General features: G+C 44.5%; 1 protein-coding gene across 1 annotated transcript in view; it reads right to left on the reverse strand.

The window, feature by feature from the left end:
• LOC133011080 (matrix metalloproteinase-17-like) overlaps window positions 1-23,226 on the reverse strand; it is a 31,699-nt gene continuing 8,473 nt past the window's right edge. Inside the window, exons 3-9 of the mRNA XM_061078774.1 lie at window positions 20,829-21,115; window positions 10,705-10,881; window positions 9,523-9,625; window positions 7,090-7,172; window positions 6,198-6,350; window positions 5,463-5,720; window positions 1-314 (exon numbers count right to left, since the gene is read on the reverse strand). Coding sequence (XP_060934757.1) covers window positions 1-314; window positions 5,463-5,720; window positions 6,198-6,350; window positions 7,090-7,172; window positions 9,523-9,625; window positions 10,705-10,881; window positions 20,829-21,115 — 1,375 coding nt within the window. The remainder of the gene's footprint in view (window positions 315-5,462; window positions 5,721-6,197; window positions 6,351-7,089; window positions 7,173-9,522; window positions 9,626-10,704; window positions 10,882-20,828; window positions 21,116-23,226) is intronic.

The raw sequence follows: 23,226 nt of genomic DNA on the forward strand, positions 1-23,226 counted from the left end.
TCATAGCAGTTCGGAGCTGAGGGCCAGCGAGAGCGTCCAGAGGGGGGGCAGCAGCAGCCAGAGGGGGGGGCGGGAGGGCCGGGCGGATTCAGAGGTGCAGGAGCAGACCTCGTACCCGTTCTCCGCGTGGTCCGGCTGGCGGTGCACGTTGACCCTGGTCTCCGTGCTCTTGGGTTCCGAGTCGGGGGAGTCCGACTGCATCTCCGTGCACAGCAGCCAGTCCTTGGCGATGAGGCGGGGGTAACCTGTCTCCACCTCCATCTCACTGCCCGGAACCTTCCAGTACTCCTTCCCCTTGAAGAAATAGGACGAGCCTTCACGAGGAGAGAGAGAGAGGAGAGAGAGAGGAGAGAGAGAGGAGAGAGGAGAGAGGGGAGAGAGGAGAGAGGAGAGAGGAGAGAGGAGAGAGGAGAGAGGAGAGAGAGGAGAGAGGAGAGAGGAGAGAGAGGAGAGAGAGAGGAGAGAGGAGAGATGAGAGAGGAGAGAGGAGAGAGGAGAGAGGAGAGAGGAGAGAGGAGAGAGGAGAGAGGAGAGAGGAGAGAGGAGAGAGGAGAGAGGGGAGAGAGAGGAGAGAGAGGAGAGGAGAGAGGAGAGAGGAGAGAGGAGAGAGGAGAGAGGAGAGAGGAGAGAGGAGAGAGGAGAGAGGAGAGAGGAGAGAGGAGAGAGGAGAGAGAGTGGAGAGAGGAGAGAGGAGAGAGGAGAGAGGAGAGAGAGGAGAGAGGAGAGAGGAGAGAGGAGAGAGAGCAGAGAGAGGAGAGAGGAGAGAGGAGAGGGGAGAGAGGAGAGAGGAGAGAGGGGAGAGAGAGGACAGCGAGGAGAGAGGAGAGAGAGGAGAGAGAGGAGAGAGAGGAGAGAGAGGAGAGAGGAGAGAGGAGAGAGGAGAGAGGAGAGAGGAGAGAGAGGAGAGAGGAGAGAGGAGAGAGGAGAGAGAGGAGAGAGGAGAGAGGAGAGAGGAGAGAGAGAGGAGAGGGGGGGGGGTGTTAGTGTGTCTGTGCTCTTTATTATCAACAGAATTATCTTTGCTCTCATCTCAAACACACAACAAGCTCTGAACACGTAGAAACATCGAGGGCCTTAATTTCGTGAACCAGTGATCCAGAGTAGAAAGTGTTTATGCTAAGCACTTCCCCCCCCACGCACGCACACACACACACACTTGAGATGCAAGGAGAATAATTTGATTGTGATTGCAGAAGATGCATAACAGCGGGATGTGTATGGAAAAACAAATTCATCACGGAAAATCTAATGTAAAATGAAAGCAAATATAAGTTAACAATAACGATGTTGACAATGTTGCTAAGAGTTGTTTGCGTCTACAGACCAGTTCAGTCTCAGTTCCTCCAGGGACACGTTGCATTTACAACAAGAGGTCAACGTGACCTTCAACCTTCTGAAATCAAATTCATCCTTGAGTTCAACTGAATTTTGTTACCAAATTTGAAGAAATTCCCTCAACTGAAGACATTATTGTTTCTATTCCTCCAGTGGCACGAAAACACAATGATCATTCCAACTCTGCTTGTATTTGTAATTGTGTAACTTTGTTTGTTTGATGTGCTCTGATACAAATGTACCTTTGAGTCTCCTGATAAAACGATTCTTAAAACTAAAACCTCCCGATCAACCTAATAGGTCGACTCTTTTCTCTCCATATGAAAACAGCAGCTACTTTATTGATTAATATCTAGTTTTATTTGCACCGACAAAAATGTCAAATCTTTTAGGAATAAAAAGTAAACACATGAGGATCACAATCATAAAAGGGTTTAAAATACATCTGCGTGTGTGGTAACTTTGCCGGCTCTCAGTTGGACAGCCGAGATCACAGCACCGCCTGGTGGGCGTTCATGACATGGTAATTGCATCGTGTCACCTGATCGTTACCGACACTCCCCCTACTGCGCCTGTCCTTTCACTGCAGTGTATTTAAATTAATTAGTGTCACCAAAATACTAAAAAAGGCTCCGACAGAATCTTGAGACAAAGACTGCATGCTGTGGAAGAACCACGTTTCAGGAACAAAGCCTTCAAAGCCAATGTGAAGAAATAGCTTCGGTGTGATAGCTGCAGTCATAACATTCCTTTTGTTGGGGTTAGGGTTAGTTCAGTCAAATCTATAAACCTTAAATCAAGTTCCCGAGGTGTCATGATGAAGGTGTTGAAAGAAGCGAAGATGATGAAATTAGAGCAAATTGAAAACAGACCAATCAGAGCATTCAGTTTACTCCTGAACACAGAGCGGTATGTTTACATTTATTCCTCTTTTCTAACCTCATCTTTTACTGTTTTTCTCTTGTAAACATATTCATTCCATCATATTAATTCTTATCCACACTTGTAATTATTCCCTTTGCACTTGGCTCAACTGGTTTTGTTAATGTCCTGCATGAACAAATCTCCCTTGACTCGACAATCTCTTCCAAATAAGATCTTCAGTTAACGTTATTTCTGCTTCTTCCAATTCCCTCTTTTGGTGTTTTCCGTATCCATCTGTCATCGTTACTGCAGGACAGAGCCCAGAGGCCTGAATGACACAGTCTTCTCCAGCTTGTCTCTTTTCCTCGGAGACCAGAAGTCAGAGCGGCGCCAACGTCGGTGAACAAATCCCTGAATCACCTTGAGAAGAGTTTTTCTTTGGATGCTAAAGATAAATGTCAGCAACGTCGAGCAAACGAAGTTGACAAAAGCTGCTTTCACGGACAATTTCTAGAGCTCATGTGCGAAAACAGGTAAACAAAGGCCTCTTTTGTTTTCTGGGTTGATAATAATCCAATTGGATTTGGATTTGGCTGCAACACCGTTTAGCGCTGAAACCGTCTGCGTAGTGGTGAATAGTTAATGAGTGAATTTTCATTTTATGGTGAACTATCCCTCCTTAAGCTCTTTAAAATGGTCTGTGCAGGTATCATGGTTATTTTTGTATGTTTGTGTATTTGTCTAATAAATCCAGGAGCCAAAAATCTCTAATCTCCCGCCTGCTGCTGCAAAGTTAAATAAAAAGAGGCTTAATACTGCATTTATTGCACTAGTTAGTTTTTGATTAATATGCCAGTTTGTTTTCTGCTGTACATGACGTTTGGGACCGGATCCTTATTTACTGCATATCCCAGGTTTTAGGTAATAACGGAGCATGTGACCGAGACTGTGGCTCACTGTTTGTATTCGTTTCTGGACAATGGAATTGGAATGAGCTATTTCAGGCTATGGCTCCACACACACACACACACAGACACACACAGACACAGACACACACACACACACACACACACACACACACACACACACACACACACACACAGTTATTAGTGGGATAAATGCATTGTTGCTCATGGTATTTCCAGTGGATTTGCTGACAATACGACAACAACAGATTGAAGGGAAATCTGTGGCTGTAGAGAGATTTCTGTCGCAGCCAGTTTTACTCGCTGGTCTCTTGTTTTCTTTTTTTTTTTTCTCTAAACATTGCCGACGTGGAAACAACCAGGGGACCGGCTCGGTTCAGAGGAAGTTCAGTTGGATTTTTTGGACTGAGGCCCCGTCTAAAATTGTAAACCCTTTTATTTTAAAACTCGTATAAAAAATGCAGTGTTCACTTCCAAACTTTGTGGCAACAGATGTCGTAACTTTGTTTTGACAAATGTGAATCTGTATTCTCCCTTTTCCCATAGATGTAGCAGCTGTAATGATTCCTCTATTCGTCCTCTGAGTCAAGTCATCCATCCCTTCTAACACATCTCCTCTCCTCCCTTTCCTTGTCCTTTCCATCTCTTTCCTCAGGTATCCCTCAAATCTCTCTGCTCATCTTTCATCGAGAGGTGTCGCAGTCTCTCCTCCGTGCTGTCGCATCACTCTTTCTCCCCCCCCACCCCTCCCTCTCTCTCCTTTCTCTTCATATTCACCCTGAGCTGCTGAGACAAACACAGAGAGGCGGCTTTGATGTGGCTCCAGGTCCCCGGCCCCATGGTCCTCCAGTGTGCGCCTGTGCATGTAGGTTTCAAAGCTCACCCTTGCAGGCTCTGTGCTGATAATAGCCGGGGGTGCAGCAGAGTTGGGACTGTGCGATTGGCCTCTTCTATCTCTGACACAAACACATGCACGCTCATGCACGCTCATGCACGTGCGTACCATCATCAAAGAGCTGGGAGCGAGACCTCTTAGTCTTCAAGCTGAGGAGATAGAACCCAGGCCACTAAACACTTGACAGGGAAAGAGCTTCCTTGTATTCACACCCTGGCTCCAGCTGAGAAGTGGTCTCACATTTCAGGAGTCAGGGGCTGCTTTTCCTTTTCTGGGTATTTTTTAAATCTAGCACCACCCACAGCTCCATGCACACAGAGAGATTACTGTACCTCTATCTTAGTGAGAACACACATCTGCACAATGCATTTGAAAACCCCTTACCGTAACCGTAACCATCCAAACTAAATGCCTAACCCGTACCCTAGCTAATCCTAATTCTAACAATAACCCTAGAAGCAGGTGTTAGCCTTCAAACAAGCCTCTGAAAAAGTGAGGACCGGCCAAACTGTCCTCACTCTGTAGGGTCTATGCCTAGAATAGTCCTCACAAAGGTATAAGTAGAGTAACACACACACACACAAACAAACACAAACATCGTCACAAGGCTCTAAAATGCTGCACAATTGCCCCCCCGTTAGACCTTTCCATTAACATGCATTCGTGATCAGATGAGAGTGGCTGCTTGACGGGAGCAGGCGCTGTGACCTTGACGCTGGCTGTGATTACACTGGTTTAGCTCTAAGGTTTCAGCGTGTTCGCCTGATACAAATGTTTCAAATAAAATATTTTCAAATCAGAAAAAAAAAATACACAAACAGAAGAAGGAGAAAAAAACAATCAAATGCAAATGTGCCTCTAATCTGGAAACCGCAGCTATGCCTAACAAAAGCATGAGCATGGGTGCAGACAGGGATTGCCAAAATAAACTCAAATAAAACAAACTGTATGAGTCACAGCAAATACTGGAGTAGGGAATATATTCATCTGGTGGAATGTCTTATCTTGGAGCGACAGAAGTAGATGCAAACGCATAAACAAATAAAAAAGTTGTGCGATGTTCGACATCAGTGAATATAACTTGAGTGTCTAAGGGTTCCAAGTGTAAAAGTCTGTTGTATTTTGAGTCTTATACTTAAAACAACATGAATTTTCTCTCTTTGAGCATGGAAGCTTTTTTTGTTCATTAGAAATAATGTTTTGGACAAAGAAGTTTGACCTGATGATGATTTTGAAAGATCCCCATGATCAGACAGTTTTATTTTGAGGAGAACATTGAAAGCTGAACCAAAAACACATGAATGGACCGTAGAGGAAGAGTCTGTGTCTTTAAAGATTCAACTGTGGCTCATTAAGCGGCTGGAAAATGGTCAGATGGGTCGATATCATGTTTATTTTCGTGTTTGTAACTAAACAAATGTTTTGCCCAATCGACCACTCACCGTCCGACCACCTCATGGCGTCGTCCAGGTGCGGCGGCAGCCCCTTCCACAGCGAGCTGTCTTTGGGGTAGCCCTGGTCCATGCGCCGCAGGTGGTCGTCGTAGCGCCAGTAGTTGTTGTCCTTGAAGAAGTAGGTTTTCTCGTTGTGCAGCCAAACAAACGCTGTGTCGATGCTTTCCAAAGGCAAACCAAAGTCACTGATCGGACGAGGGTAACCTTCCTCCACGATGTTGTCTTTAAACACCCAGTACTTGAGACCTGAAGAGGCAGAACACGGAAAGTAGACTTAGATAACATAACAGACGGCGTTTTCCACTTGAGATGATACGTCTGAAAAGATGAGAGACACGTGAAGGACGGAGAGATGATACATTTAAATGGTTTAAACATATTTTCTGATCCGCAGCCGTTCTCTGCCCAGAAGACTGTTGAAAATCTCACACCGACTTGTGCCCGTGTTCCAGCACCTGTGTGTTTTTATTCAGTTTATAAGTCTTGTGTTTAATCTTCTCTCACAGTCCCAGTCACGTTGTATGGAAGGTGTGAACAGCCTCTTCAGAAAGACACGAGGTCATCAGCAGTTTAAAAATATACCAAATGCACTGTCACTAAAAATACAGTTTGTACTAAAGTATGAACAAGAGAGAGAAGCTTCTATGATTCCAGATTCTCACTGTCACTATTGAAAAAACTAGAAACGTTGACGACATATTAGAAATGCAGATGGTTTTGTACCTTTGAAAAAGACGATCTTGTGATCTCCTGGTCGCTCGTACACGGCGTCCACGCCGTCCAGGTTGGTCGGCAGGCCTCTCCAGAAGCGATGGATCTGAGCCGGACGCAGAGACACCAGGTGCTTCTCTCGAGTTAGTCGCCAGAAGTACTTTCCTACGAGGAGAAGTACGGGTGTGAGTATGGGGGAGCAGCCATCTTCAGGCTGGAGGCTAGAGATATTGTTATTGGTTATGTTTTGTGCATTTCCTAACAGCGCAAATGTAAATTCATCTAATTGGCTGTCACTGGTATTGTGTCGAAATCTTATCGAAATTAACCTGCTCTGAACTGTTTCCCAGTCTTTTAATTTTCACTCTTTCTTTGTGTTCTTTCTCTATCTTTATTAACTTGGAACATGAAATTACTTTTACACAATGATTTGGCCTCGATTCAAACAAATCCACTCCTAAAACCTGATGGCTGCAAAATAAGGAAAAACATACAGTAAGAAAAAGAAAAGACTAAAGCTTGTGTAGAAATGATCTCTCCACATTGAATGATTTTTTAAATTAGTCAATTAAAGTTCAGCACTGTTAACACTGCTGCTGCTCGTCTGGGTCCTCAGTGGACGGCTTCGGGGGGGATCCCTCCAGAGGCGCAGCCATGAAAGCCTGCTGTAATTTTTGGGTCTGTTAGCCGGGCTCAACCGGCTCAGCTGGGTGTCTGAACAGCTGCTACCTCCCCCCCCCTTCCCCTCAGCTTCTCTTTCCTAGCTCTCTCATCCTCTTTTCTTATCGCTATCTTACTTCCGCTCGTTTAGCTAATTTCTCTCTCTTTTTTAAAAAATATATTATTTTCCCACGCAGCTCTGCAGCTTTGCGTCTCGCGCTCTTCTCCCTCTGTGCCGCTGTACCTTTGAAAAAGAAAGCCTCCCCTCGTATCTGGGCCACGGCATCAAAGTGACTGGAGCATCTGTCTGGGGCATCTTGCACCAGCCTGGGAGACGTGAAGAAAGAGGGAAGAGGATTAGGAAACGAGGGGGAGAAGAGCGTCTTGGTCAAACCAGTTTAACACTTTACACTTTAAAACAACGACAAACAATGATGTTTTCTGCAGCTGATGGAGGAGGAAACATTGTCCCATATCTTTTAACCTATCCACATTTTACTCCCACTTCTTCTGGATACCTGCACGAGTCGGTGACACCAGGTCAAAGATGAGATTCTACCACATCAACATGGTGAAGTCCCTCTGTGCATTTATCACTGATTTAAAGCCCCGATGTGGTCGGCCTGCCAATGATGAATCCATTAGCCCCACTACGCTGCCAGGCCTTGTATCACCAACAAAGGTCTCCATTCAGAGCTCTACTAGCACCACACCACTGCTCAGTGGTTAGCACAGGAGGCCCGGTCAGAGCTTCTCATCGTGGCAAGATGAAACAATATCTAATACAGGCAAGTTATAAAGGTCGTAATTAAAAAGTAGCCTACTTTGACTTAGATTTTCTCAGAAATTCTACAGTAAAATCACCACCATGAGCAAATCCAATGAAAACAAATCCCCTAAACCAAAACAGCACGAAAAATCAATGGGTTCTTCCCTGACCCAATCAAAATCCTTCCCCAAAGTTTCGTAGCAATATGTTGAGTAGTTTTTGCGTAATCCTGCAGAAAACACATAAGGACAAGGGGGAAAACGTTGCCTCGGTGGAGGAAAAGAAAAGAAAAGAAAAGAAGCTTTAATTTAAATCCAAATGAAGACAGGTTTATAAGTTGTTTTGCCCAGGCCTCTGGAGGGACGTCTTTAAGGTTAGCGCTCAGTGGTTTGGGAGCGTGTGCGTGTTTATGCACATTCAAAATACATTGATAGATTAAAAATTAAGTCTAATTATCCTTGATAATAAAAAAATACTTCTGCCTCTTAGCCGCCCAACTTGCTGCAGGGAATTAGCTAATTAGACGAGCAGGCTCCGAACTACTGAGCCAATTTGCTTTGTTGACACCTCATGATTTCATATCAGGAGGCAGAAAACTCTTCTTTACAACACATGTAGTGAATTCCTGCACAGATTCATAACATCGTCTCTCAGTGGAAGTGGTAAAAAAAGTAAGAAAATTAAAATACAATCACGACTTAGTCATCCTGACGTACAGGGAACAATCTGAATAATAGAAATATCTCTAGTACGACGTGCACTACAGTTTCCCTGCAATAAACCGTACCTGGGTGAAGCCTGTTAAAAGTTTAGCATTCTTATTTGGTGCGGCTGAACTTCTGTTATTGCTTTAACTTCATATTTTGAATGACAGTGTAAACATACAGAGTCAAGAAATCTAGTGTATTTGTGTATTTGTGTGTACGAGCAGCTTCGCAAACAGAAGCCATCATAGAGAAGCACACTCTAAGTTGTGTTTGTGGAGAAATCTCTGAGGTACCAAGATACAGCAGATTTGTATTGACCCTCTTCGAAGTGACCATGTTGGAAATTGGCTTGAACAAAAGAAAAAGAAAATCAACATTTATCGTTCCACAAAAATGTCATGTTAGAGGTCACAAATAATTCAATGTTTGGGAAACACTGAGAAGATAACTGTGGTTCATTGTGAAACGGAGTTCCTGGTTCTTCAATGTGGCTCACGATGCATTTGAGGTTGTGCAGTCAAAATAAAGTGTCCCAGCTATCTCTCTTTTTTGGTTCTGTACTTAGCTCAGACCACTTTCGATCAGATCACACATGACGGATGTTAAAACTAGGCTCCGGGTCCCAGACCGCCTCCAGATGTGGTCTGAGTGATCAGATCTTAAAAGCGTCCTCGATGCATCTTGGGGTTTGTGGGTGTGCATCCTCGACCCCAGCCTGCTGGTGCCAGGCTCATTTGGGGTCTGGCCTAAAACTTTGAAATGATATCTGGGTTGAGGTTTGGTTCTGTAATGTTTGGCTGGCCTGTCTACTCGATTTCACACCGCATGTATCTGTAATCGGGGATAACATTGGCCTCGGTTTTGGTTCGGACACAAAAAACACCGCCTGTCGGGTCTGGGTCACGATCGATTACTTTTATCTCCGGTTCGGAAACAAACTCAGTTCTAAACGGGTCTAAACCAGCGCTCCTCTGGCCATCGAAGCACAGGCAGTGTCATGTTGAATGAGATCCGCAGCGAGAGAAGCCTCGAAAACATCTGTTAAACTTCAGCTCCGGTGCCGCTGGGTAACTGCGTTTTATCTCGGCTAAAACGTCCAGGTCCTCGAGTGAGAGCCCGAGGGAGAGTCCAAGAGGCTGGAGTGGACTTTAAGTGCGAGTACAGTCCAGTAACTTTTTGTTGCATGACTCTTTTTACTCACAGAACGTTGGACCTGTTCTCAGGAAGGTCGAGGAGAACGGGAGGCTCAGCCGTCTGAGAGGTGCCGCCTGGTCGGATCGTGTGGGACACCGAGTCTCTGACACCTGGGAAGAGAATTTACAACATATTTTGTAACATTCTGCTGATTCATAGTTACTTTCTGTATCTCTCTTCTTTTGCAATGTCATTAATTTCTTATTCTGTACCGTAGTATTACCGGGAGTACTATGTGCGGTTCCTCTCCTGGAGTTTTACCTCCACTTCACCTCCATTCACTCCAACTCAACCTGATTCAATTCGCTCACCCTCGCCACTTATTCCCGCACTTCATTCTCTCTCTCTATGCTTATCGTTCTCTTCTCTCAACCCCGCTGCTTCCCTGTATCAGGGAGCGGCGTTAAAAGGTCAAATGCCACAGCGAAGCCCAATTAACTCCATCCCTGTTTTCATTAAATCAATAACCTCGCTCTGCAGAGCTCATCAACTGCTTCCTGCATGAGGAGGTCTCCGTATCGTCAGTATTCTGAGCTGCCACCGGCGAGCAGCTGCCTCCGCCGCTGCACCGGGAACACACACGTAATTACAGCAGAGGCTCTCGAGTCATGGTCAGTGGAGGAGAGGAGGAGGTGTCGGTGAATGCAGATGTGTGCGTCTCCGCGGGGTTTTCACACAGACAAGAGGATTTATCAGAGAAGAAGCAGAGATTTATTGTACGATCTATCAGAATTAATCAGTAATAACTGTAACTTCCATGTTCATAATGAGATAATACCGCAGATAATGCTGGAAATAAATATCTCCAGTAATGACTTTAAAGGGCAAGGCAGGTGGAGACACAAGAAAATATGCTGATAAATGTCATACTTCCATTTTAAGTCACAGCTCCTTCATAGTTATATGACAGCAGAGTCCCCAGTACTCATACAGACAGAGAGAGTGGAGACCCAACTCGAGCTCAGGCCGGGTGAGGACAAATCACTTTGAATTGATATCCGAATTGGGGTAGGCCAAGTATCAGGGACAGAGGAATTAACTGCATCGGGTTCCTGTAGTTGTTGGGTTCAGGTCCAGTTGGATTTCTCTCTCGTTCAGATGATTTTTAAGCCGAAATCTAATCGAGTACTGGAATACTATATAATAATGTGTGTTTGCTTCACATTCACACACACACACACACACGTACCATAGAGCTGCCACACGCGGACTTTGTCTTCATAGGGCAGGTCGTATTTCAGAGGGTCTCCGACGGGACCCTGGTAGTACGGTCTCATGATGGACTCCATGGCGGAGGTGTGGACCAGGCCGATGGCGTGACCGAACTCATGGACTGCAACCGCAAACAGATCCATCCCATGGGAGTCTGAAGGGGATGGAGAGATAGAGAGGGGGGAGATGGATAGAGAACATGGATGAGTGTCAAAAAAGATCATGAACTGAAGAGAATACGAATAAACATAAGGCAAACTCCATTAGAGCACAATCCAAAGGTCAAAGTTAATTTCACTGAATGGTTTAAACTTTTCTTTCAATATACAGAATAATCAGTAAAAACAGTAGCTGGCTCCACGAACCCACTTCAAGCTGCTTTTAACACGGACACAGCGAACTCATGCTCGACCCCTCACACCAGTTACATGAGCCTCTATGTTCAAATGAAAATTAAACAAAAAATCCTCGATATACAGTATGCCACAATTAAAAAAGTTATTTTCCGTGACCTGTACCACATCCTTCCACCAAGTTTTTTGAAATTCAGCCAAGTAGTTGTTAGAATTCTTGCTAATAAAGCAAACTAACCAGCAAACTGACAGAGGCGAACCTCCATAATTGACAGAGGTAATTTAGTGGTTATTCCAGCTGTAATATAGCAGAGAAAAGTGGCGTAGGGTAAACTGCTTCATATCAGTCACTAATATCATTATTTAAATGGTCAGACGTGTTGTTTAACACATTTTGACATATGCAGAATACGCAAGATTCTTAGTGAGTTACTTTGCGATGACCCAGCGGCTGAACTCTCTGATGTAGCCTTTGAGCTACGTCTGTGTCCTGAGATGACCCGGTCCAACCCCTGCTCAGGTATTTCATCCTCTCTCAATTCATCTGCAAATTAAGAGGCATGACAGACAGCTCAGGGGACTTTGAGTGCTGTTAGGCGTGTGGTGTGGTGCGATAGCTATGGTAATACTGCCTGAGTCCCGGCACTGCCAATCAAAAGCTGAGAGTGGAAAGACACCTAAAGAGCCTCTGGGCTATTAAAGCACATTTGAGAAAAAACAGCGAAACTCCTTGTCTGGCTTTGCAGAGGAAGACAAAACCCGGGGCAAGGAGATTTAGATTTGCAGAAAGAGTTGGCATTTCGAGCCGAGCTAGCTTAGAGTTCCTTGGTGGCTTAGCTCAAGTCTGCATTCAGTTAACCTTGCACACACTGCAGTACCCACCTGGGGTACGCAGGAGGCAAATGCCAACTCTAATCTGCAGGAGCACGCGGTGTGCAGAGAGGAAAGGTGAACAAAAGGAAGGAGAGAGAGAGAGAGAGAGAGAGAGAGAGAGAGAGAGAGAGAGAGAGAGAGGGGGGGGGGGGGGCTCTAAACAGAACAAGCACCATGTCATCAGCTCTACGGTTCACGGGCGTCAGACAGAATAGACGTGATGCCTGCGGACAAAGCGGGAGCAGAGAGAATTCGATGGTTGAACCCGATTGGTTTAGGAAGGAAGAGAGAGAAAGCAACAGAGTTGAGTCAGAGTTGAGTCACGTAGCTCGACAGACTATTGAATCCTTTTCTGTTCAGCGGTTCATTATTTGTCCTGCAGGACTCACCGGTGAGCCATTGGCTTCTTATCAAACTGAAGCTTTCATCGCATGGTGATGATGATTTGAACGAAAGGCCTTGATTCACCAGAAACTCTAAACTCTGGAGATTTGCTAATCATCTGTCTGGCTACTTCAAAACATGTTACACAGCTTGTCCTGGCAGCCATGAAGTTTTCCTACACGTCAAACTTTTTGCAGACCTATTCTCAAACTCATGAGGAATGAGAAGTCACTTTTTAGGCTGCAGCATAACCTCAAAAATAAATGATACATTTCATGAGTGAGAAATTGACAAGCTTCTTAGGCCTAAGTTAGAATAACTGTTCAGCCAGGGCAATAGTTATCCTATTCTTCCTGCCTGGGTTTTTTCCAGGGGTTAGATTAATTGGAGACTCTTATTATTTGTCTTTGTAACTTGGCCTGTGATGGGCTGGCGACCTGTCACGGGAGAAACACGACTCTGGGCCAATGGGTTTGGCTTGAGCCCTGTCGTAACACTTTAAGGTTATTGAGAGCTGTTATTGGATGGATGGATGAGTGAGAAATCCCTTTAGAATCACAGAATTTAGAAAAACATAGTCTTTAGGTTTTATTAAAACTACTTTTAGGAGTGCTCAGCTGGAGCAAGCCCGGGACTGGGACATGTTGGTGGACGTGGGCCAGTGGCTTAAACTCCCCTCACATATGGTCCCCTGCACCCTAAGACCTGGTCCGACCCCCTGTACTTTGTCTTTGTCTGGTACAGGCTGGTTGACTAAAAGGCCAAAACACCCGATGACGCTGAGGTGCACAACTGAAGCCACGCCCCTAACATCAGCTCCCTGAGTCAAGAAACCTGACGTGACGCGATAAGAAGCTAAACTGAATCAAACATGACACATGGTGACTCAGTGACCAGACCCACTTAATGTAACAGCTGAGGACAAGCTGCCGGGACCACAGCCAACGTGCAGCCCACCGGGCCACAACACACTGGGATAAAGACCAACACAAATATAATCAGAGTCACCGGAGTTCACTGGCAACGACGTGCCCATTCTCCGAAATGTCTTCCTCTCCCGGCTGCAGCCGTGTGCATCCGACATCATTAACAACCTCCTCCATCCACATTATCTAAACCCTCCCTTCCAGCAGGAGCAACCGAGGGACACTGGAAACAGTGAGGCACAAAACCTGCGTCTTCCCTTGACCAGAGCTCCTCATTGATCCATAAACCGAATAATGAAAGGCACGGAATTATATGATATAAAAAAATTGTCCTTGCCCTGGTTGCCTTCCTTGATTGTCAATTACTCGGTACTTAAAGTTGTATTTCATACCTTTTTCCATTTTTTTCTGACACCGAATATATTTAAAGTGTGGCTTGTTAGTGTGAGTCCTTTTAATAGGTTATTACCTAGGCCAAGGTTTTCCTCTTTGTTGTCTGTTAGTTAGCAGGAGATCGAATTCTTTGTCTCATTATTGTAAGTGTAATTATTTAACAAAAAATGTTTGGTCAATAAACTCAAATTTCTGCTTCCACCTATTCAAGCGGCAAATAGAAGGTTTATTTAGGCTTCGTACAAGTTGATGAGAAATTGGCAAACTGAATAATGGGCCAACAATAACTTCACACAACACAAATTATTAAACAGTGTTGTATCGTCATTCCTCTCCAGCTCCGTCGAAATGAATTTGTCACTGTTGTTCTGAAGAAATGAATCTGAATATTAGGTTATTTTTCCCTCTCTCTCTCTCTCTCTCTCTCTCTCCGGCTCGGGCGGCGTCTAACAAGGTAAACAGTGGAACAATGCTGTGCACTCACTACAGTGGCAGATGTGTCCATTGTTTCTCCTACAGAATGATGATATAACCTTGGTTATCACAGACTCGTTCTCAAGGTAATCATCATTTGTTGTGGGAGTCGTCAAGGGCAACATCTATAATGTTTCAATGAGGTGATGTAATCACTCGGGCCTGAAGTACCTGGCTCCATCCACCCCCTTCATTGAATCTACTCCCAAAGTTTATGGATTCTCTCTTGGACCAAGCCCCAGCCGTCCACCAAGTTTCAGTAAAATTGGTTCAGCAGTTTTTCTGTAATCCTGCGAATATACAGACAAACAGCAATGAAAGCACAACTTCCTTGGCAGAGATAATAAAATAACTGGAAAATCCACACGATGTAAAGTTGACTAAAGTAAAGTACTAGTTATAAAACAGTGACCTGCTTCCTGTTGTCTATTTGTTTCTTGTGTTGACGCTGAACACATCCTGACTGAGAGATAAACAAACACACCAGGCTGCGTGCATGGAAAAAAAACTGAACATCATGAAAAATTCACCTGCTTAATGATGCTTTTGTTTTAGTCGGAGTAATCAGTTTGCAACGGCAGATTGCTGTGATCATAATAATTAATAGACGCAATCTGGCGCCTGTCAAAGGAAAAAAAAACAAAAACAGCACTTACAGGCCTTTGCTTATTTGATCTCAATGAGATTCCACCTCTCAGCGCTGGCTAATGGACGCCAGCACCATCCATCACACAGCAGGGGGTGAACTGGTCCGCTAAATGTGGTGCTTAATATTCCACTGCTCAGCATCATCATGCCCATTAGGAGATGGCCTTCTGCGGACCCAGATCCAGGAACCTGCTGAGAGCAGAGCGCCGGGAGACCGGGCCGGGGAATTAGCGAAGGCAATTACTCAGCCTCGGATTTGTCTGATAAGGTTCATTTTTCTAAAGACGATTACAGAGAGCACTGCAATCTGCTGAAGCGTCGACATTCGCTCTTTACCTCGTGGGCCCGACCTAACAGGTTTACCTCTACTCATGGGATTGCCACGCGATTGAAAAGTTGCAAAGAACAACACTTGATGGATCCGATAGCTGTGTGGGCGCCGGGCTGAGCATCGCCCGTCCGACAGAAACAAAGCATGCACAGAGGCAGATACTGACATTTGCTGAACAATGCCTGAGAGACGCCGGAGGAAGGAGTTGAGAGATAGCAGCAAGGTGAAGCCGGCAGAGTGTGACATGAAGAAATTAAGAGTTGTTTAATTAACTTTCTCCTCCTCTATGCCTCAGTGCGTCAGTCTAACAGCCTAAGATTCACAGAGAAGGAAAACTCACCAGCGGGAAAAAGAAGTGTGGACTAGAATGGCAGAGATGGCAGAGTGAGCCCCTCCACCAGCGGCCCCCTTACGGGACCACATGTAAACTCACAAGATCTGGATTGTTTGAAAATCTGTCTTAGCAGATTTGAAATTATAAAAACCTCTGTATTTCTATCTTCACAAATTCTAAAGGAAAAATTCCAGATTTAAAATGTTAAATTTGTACGTATATATTCAAAATCGGATGCGAAAATTCAACATCTGGGGATACCAAGGATAAGCAATCGATTCTGTCTCAAATAGGATCAACATCCAGCCAATCAACCACAGATCTGCACCCTCAGTCACCTAAACATGCCTTTCCTCTTTATCAAGATCTATGAATTATTCTATTATATATGAAAAATCTACAGAAAATATATAAAAAACGAATATTAACAAAGTGAAAAAACCCCATCTTGAATCTGCACCCTGATCCGGAGCCACACCAGTACATAATGGGTTATTCGCTGACCCATACGTATCCTTCCTCCAAGTTTAAAAAAATGCGGCTAATTAACAGACAGACAGAAAGACGAGCGCAGATCAGAACCCTCAGTCCCCTAAACATGCCTTTCCTTTTTATCAAGATCTATGAATTATTCTCTGAGAAATCTAGGAAAAAATATATAAAAAACCTAATGTTAACAAAGTGAAAAAACATCTTGAATCCGGATCCACACCAGAACATAAAGGGTTCTTCACTGACCCGTAACAAATCCTTCCTCCAAGTTTTGTGGAAATCTTTTTTTTCTCCGTAACGCTGCTAATTAACAGACAGACAGACAGACGGAAACATAACCTCCTTGTCGGGGGTAAGAACCTGTGGTGACCTGAACTTCACCCTTGACACCACAGAGGAATTGAGCAGACTCTACCCGATCTGTAGGGATCATTAAAGACGAGCTGATTAAAGACGAAGGAGGGATTGTTTTTGTCTTCAGACGATTGAACCAGTTATAAATAGCAGCCTGTGCTTTACGGATTCAAAAGAAAGTCTCATGTGCAGGATGTGGATTTCACGATTTTCACGATTTCTGAGGAAATATCCATGAAAAGAAGAAACATCTCACATCTGTGTGGTGATTCATGAGGCACAAACATTAACCCTCAGTACAGTAGCTGTTATATTCACTGCAGCTCGGTGATAACAGTGTTTTGGTTTTGCCGGATGATGGAGGCAGGCAGACAATGACACAACAATTACAGTCATACAGATCTGACCTCTGACCCCTTTCTCCTCTGCTCTCCCGCCGCCATAAGCCGATTCTATATCTTTGCAGCTGTTGTTAGCCCCCCCGCTATTGTACCCCATACATTTATTCAAACACACACACACACACATACACACACACTCCGGTAAAGCGGCAGCATCGTCTGCCGGCCCTGCCACTGCTGCCCCCCCGTCGGAGGTCTAATTGGAGCAGATTGAGCCGCTGTCCCGTGACATATGGTTCACGGCCCCAACAGAGCAAAAGAAAGGAGGGAGATCCAGGCAGGTCCTGGCCCCATCACAGACTCACCAGCTGGGACAGACAGCCTCTCCGTCACACACACACACACACACACACACACACACACACACACACACACACACACACACACACACACACACACACACACACACAAACACACACACACACACACACACACACACACACACACACACACACACACACACACACAGACACACACTGTCTGTACCCTCCATCTTCCAGGCTGAAGTGTAATCTAAAACATGAGGTCAAAATGCAACATGGGGCTCTGGATCTTTCTGCTTTGTGGACATCAGTTAAACCCAGCGGCTTCTTGGCCTTCAGGCGGACTGGGCCGCCACACTGGTGTCAAAGACAAACAAAAATCCGTAAAGTATTTACCAGCCCTGTCAGTGCCTTAACCGGCTCTTTGGGTGTGTGTGTGTGCGTGTGTGTTTGGACTGGGTTCACTGTTACAAAATGTGCTGAACTCTCAACGACCTGACCTGAGCTCATACACTGACCCAGAAACAACTGGGCAGATTTTTTGAGTTTGGAAGTTCACCCTCAACGTTCGTGATACGAATGTTAACGAGCCGCTGAACTTCAGGGCTTGAAAATGAGTCGGAAAAGCAGCGTGGTTCCGTGGCAACGATGGAAACCATGTAAAGTCAAAATGATTTTAAAAACCCAAAGGAGCACGACAGCAGAATAACCAAACAAAACATCGAAAGCAGGAGATATCTTGTCTTTGTGTAAAGTTAGAACGGAACATTATTGAAAAGAACTGTCTTGCAGCGATATATATTTATTTGTGTTTCTGTATAGTTGCATAATGTGCATGTGCTGTAACTGAGCTGTGGCAAACAGTGCATTACACAAGATAATGTGCATGTAATTGTAAAAAAATAATGTCCGACTGGCATTAAAGCAAAATCTCTTGATCGTATCTGACCTGCTGCTTCACCAAATATAATATTGCCTGCTTCCGGATTTCTCTCGGTTTTTCTTCCTCCTTTGAAAGTTGAAATAAAATCTCTTATTTGGGATGTCGGTGGGGAGAAAGAGATAGAAAAAGGCACAGGGCTGCCAAGTCGAGCAATTATTTTCTCCAGGACTGGAAAAAGGCACTTACAGTCATAGATGTGGAATTACGGCAACCCCACATATCACAAACCTTCTGGCAGCACTTTGCTTCATCTCTTGGTTTCGGGGATTTTTCAGCATAGGGTTGGAATAAACAGCACAGAGAGTAACAATTAGTCATGAGCTGCTCGGGTTCTATTTTCAGTTGAACAAAGACCTGATGCAGACGTCAGTCACTCACGAGCAGCGTATGAAATTAGCAATAAGCCTTCAATAACGTAGCTGTCATTTCCCGTGACTGATTCCCTGTCAGAACTGGATTCCATTTTCTCTCTGTTATGACAGAGCATTGATTTCTTTAAAACAATCACAATCTCCTTGAGCGCTGCTGAACTCAGGAGTTTGGTTTGGGTCGGACTCATTTTGATACAACATCTGCATGTGGGGATGAGATCGCTGTCATTGCAATGGATGATGCACGCCGTCCTCTGTTATTGTGACCACGGGGGGATTTTCAATAAGTGCTCACACGGCTGGGCATACACCATCGGATCTCTCATTACAGGCTTGGACCGGGTTTCGTGTGTATTCATACCATCTCGGGGGGGATTTATCATCACAAGCTCACTGCAGATGATAAACTATGTTTTGGAAAATGACACTTTATTGATGACCGTTGGGCAAACATGTTACTGTCAGACAGCAAATGGTGAAAATATAATATTTGCAGATGCATTATGACCGTTCACCTGAAGCACCGGGAAGGCTCGTCTTATTGCACGATACACAACTTCATCACAACTTGCTCTTTTCAGCTCGGAGGTTTCTCACTCGGAGAGATGTGGCGTTTGCACCGGTGCAAACATTTCTGCCGTGAGAGATTCTCTGACAACTTTCGTATTATCAAGTTTGTTTCAAGCCCATTTCAATCCTCGAGGCTCCCTGTGGGACTCCACCACCACCCGAGACACTTCATGCACTTACTTCTAGTCCTCAATCAAACCTCTACAAAGACAGAACTTCTGGCAGAGCACTATAGCGGCATGAGGCCTCCTTATAGAGGGTTTCCAACAATGGGGTGATTGCAGTCTCTTGTACATATCGTTGTTGCTGTGGACTAGTGCAATTACCTGTTCTCAGGCCCCCCCCTCTCAGCTTGGGGGCCCCAGGCAATTACCTTCCTTCCCTACCGTGCCTCAATGCCTCTGAACTTCAGTTAAGTTTGGTCATACAGCTGTTTCCAGGGTCAGCTATGAACTTTCATGCTCAACTTCCACTTTTATTTTTGCCTTGTGAGAAATGTTTTACTTTCACCATTTCTCACATCAACCTCTGCCGCTCTCATCACCTCGTCCTGTCTCCTCTTCTGTCCAGCCATCGTTCAAAAAGAAGGGGATGAATGGAGGTGCTGAGCAGAGGAGTGAGGGATGTCATTTAAAGTCAAGTCATCCGCATGAAGGGAGGAATAAAGAAAGCAAGTCGGAGAAAGCTAATGATTTATGCTGTCATCCGGGTGACCGCGACTGAGGCAGCCTCTGCCTGACGATCCAATCAGTGGGACCAGATCCTTCCATCCGCTCATTTCATCCGGATGAGTGGACTTGTACCGCTCCTCGTCCTTTTCCAATCGCCACCTCCCTCCTTCCTTTGTTTTTTTAAATGAGGGTCGGGAGAAAATGAGGTTGACGCTAAGTAACAGGATGGCGGAGCTTCAGAGAACCAAAATTTTGCCATTTGGACTCGTTTTGGGGGAAACTGTCCTGTTGTGCTGCTACTCATTTCATTTTCACACCGTAAAAAGCTCTGGATTTCACAATTATTCATTCAAAGAGATGCACAGTTCAGCTAAAGTGCAGAGAGGAGGCGAGTGAATAATGATTTCTGCAGAGAGGATGGATTTCGCTTTGTGAGGGAGTGAAAGCACGAACAAGTGGATTAATGAACCAGTGAATGTGAGTCCAAAAGCAGCCAGAGTGTGTTGTGTCGTGTTTTCTCGAGCCGAGAATGACAGATATTTCCAATATGAGCTGCGATTGGCAGAGCTGATTGAATTCCACTTAGAGCCGCGGTCGTCCTGTCCTCTTTTCTCACTCGCAGATTTCCCTCTGCGAGTAATCAGGCTCTTTGAAAACTGTTTCATGAAAGAAATTTGGCCGGATCAGGCCGGATCAATTAGCCAAAACCCAAGAGGTGACTGTGTTACACTGAGAATGAGCCAAACACAGCCTGTGTGCCCACAACTATAATAAAGACAGACTTAATAACAATAGTTTATTATACACATAGTTATGGTTTATTAGACAAGCTTATGAGATCTGTAGACATTAAAGGTTCATGGGGTTTCATTCTCAAAGCATAAAACTATTGCCTTGTAAAATAAAGAATATTGATTGATCCATCTTTTCTTTTTTCAACCAAATCTTTTGATCAACAGCTTACCTTTAAAATAAGATGCTGTTCAATATATATGTATATTTATATATACATAGGTCGGGCTCAGACAGATATTTGTAGCCTCTATCACAAACACACAGCCGCAGCTAAGCTTTGAAAACAATGTTCCAGAGTTTTGCAGCTCTTCCATCAATTCCCACTGTTTTGTAGATATTTCAGGAAGTCAGCATGTACACAATCATCTGAATCACACACATATATATTTTGCGTTAGAGGAAGTAAACACATTGTCAGTGGAAATCTGTTTTATATCAGTCTGTGCTGGTGACACCAAATTGATGCTTTAGATTTGTTCACACACACTCAACTGGTTTCCTTGATCTGAAAGCAATGTGGCTCACCTGGCGATCTGAAGGTCCACGCCTCGTCGTCGTCAAAGTGCGTGTCCCCGGCGGTGAACCTCTCCCCGGGGAAGAACGCGTGAGCCACGGTTCCCCCCGGCCCGTCGAACGGATACCCATCGTCGTGGTCGGCCTTGGTGAAGTCGATTTGAATGTCTGCGTCGCTGCCGGCCACCTCGTGGAAGTTGAGCGGCGCAATGTCGCTCCAGACTTTCAAGGCGTAGTACATCAGGGCTCGAACGGTGTCCCTGCCCAGTAAGGCTGAATCCTTAGGGAAGGTCCTCACTCTGAGAGAAGAGAGGGAGAGAGAAGGGATATGTTACGTTCAAGAAGGACAGAGAAGAGGGGAGGAGGACACAGAGAGAGACGACAGGAGACAGGACAGAAAAACTAAGCAAAAAGTGAAAACGAGAAGAGAGCTGCGGGCAAAGTGAGAGGAGAGAGAATGACGAAGGACAAATAAATAATGAAAGGATGAAAGGTCAAGAGAGTTGAAATCTGTGGGAGTAGATAAGAGAAGAGGGTGACACATTCGAGATGAACATGGAAACAGGAAAGAGACGAGAAAGGAAAAGAAGAATGACTGGCGGAGCTCAGGAGAGGTTTGGTATTGGCAGGACGCTGAGCTCTGAGTCGCATTGAAGCACAAAAACATAGAGATCAAATATGTTTGCCACTGGGACAGACCTGCATGAACAAACCAGAGTTACTGTTTGCATATTTTATGTGATCTGTTTTTGTATTTCATGCTTCGCTGCTCCTGCCGCTCACTGGACTGATAAGTCGAGGCCACAGCATGAATTGGAAGAGATTACTGTGTCAGCTCCCTGGAAAAACTCATCACTTTTTCACTGTCTTTTCCTTTTTCACACCTTCTTGTTTAATTTTCTTCCGTCCTCACATCATTTCAACATCTCTCAAGCTATTTCTCTCCGACGAGCATTGAAAGGAGACGAGAGGGAACCGGAGATCATCCCGGCATCGAGCTAACTTTGTCAACCCACTCTCCATCTAAATCTCCCCCTGCTTTTTCTTGTTCTTTTTACCCTTCTTTCATTTCCTCCTCCTCTTTGATGCACTTGACTACTTTCTCCCCGCGAGAGAAATTTGTCAAAAAACAAGAAGCAATTTGGCCATTGCAGGATTGGAAATTCAATCAGTGTTCATCTGTAGCAAAGCAGGGCTCGGAGCCTGGAGAGTGCCGCCTCGCCTCACCTTCACACCGGGCTAACACACTGAGAGAAATCAGTGGGATACTGAGGGAGCATCCTCTTAAAACTTAAATAGCAAGTGAACAAAACATCGAAACAGATTGATTATTGAATGTTGCTTTACATTAAAAACTGATAATACAGAGAAACGCCTGTTTTCTGATGACTTTCTTCCACCAACATCTTTATGTGTTGTTGTATATAATGAATACACGTAGGTGTTCAAGGTTGTTCTGGTAGCATCCATGACATTACTGCACTATAGGGTTTATTGACATCGCTCTCAAGTGTCGTGACAACCTGTAAACAACCTGTGCTGCTCATTTGTGCAGCACTTTGCATGAAAAAGGAAACAAACACTTGAAAACTGGGTGAAACGGCAAATGGAGCGTGAGCAACAGGAGCGTGAAGTCTGTGGATAAATAGGATTATGAATGAATTCTCTCTCACTCAAGGGATGCCACACCGTTTTTCTTATTTCCAATTAAAACACCCAAAATAATCATAATCAACTTCTGGTGCAAAATATCAGAATACATCTCAAACTATGTGATTGTATTTGAATACTAGAATCTTCTAAATCCAGTGGTTCTGAGCCTGGAACAAAGGACATTACAGGGGAGCAAACTGACTTGGCTGTAAAATGTGAAGCTGGTTCATCACGGGAGAGGTTCTAAAATTTTATGCTCCTAACTTCCAAAATAAAAGTGCAAGAGAATTAAAACCCAGATGATCCCAAAGGATATTGAATCAGGGCTAGATAACAAAAAAAATCCACTATGTGCACATGTTGCAATTAAGGGAAATTGTTTGCGTAATCCTGATGACTAAGAAACAAACTCAGATGAAAACATAACCTCTTTGACGGAAGTAATGAGACATTATTTATTTGTTCATCTTATATTTAATTTAAATACTATTCATGAAATATTTTGGAACAATTATGACTAAAATATGAATATGACTTATCCTTCCCTGCATCTCGTGAACCCACCGGAGATCCCGACCCTTAGTTTGGGAACCACTGCATTCCCCCTTCATGGTGCATATGAAAATCTCCCTCAGCAACATTAACATCACAAAAGCCTTATTATTTCTGATTGGTTTAGACAAGCTGCTCCAGCTACGGGACGTCAAACTTGGTCTGCGCAAATCATGTTCAACATTCAGGTAACAAATAAGTTCAC

This window comes from Limanda limanda, chromosome 1 (genome assembly GCF_963576545.1).
Source record: "Limanda limanda chromosome 1, fLimLim1.1, whole genome shotgun sequence".
Classification (NCBI taxonomy): Eukaryota; Metazoa; Chordata; class Actinopteri; order Pleuronectiformes; family Pleuronectidae; genus Limanda; species Limanda limanda.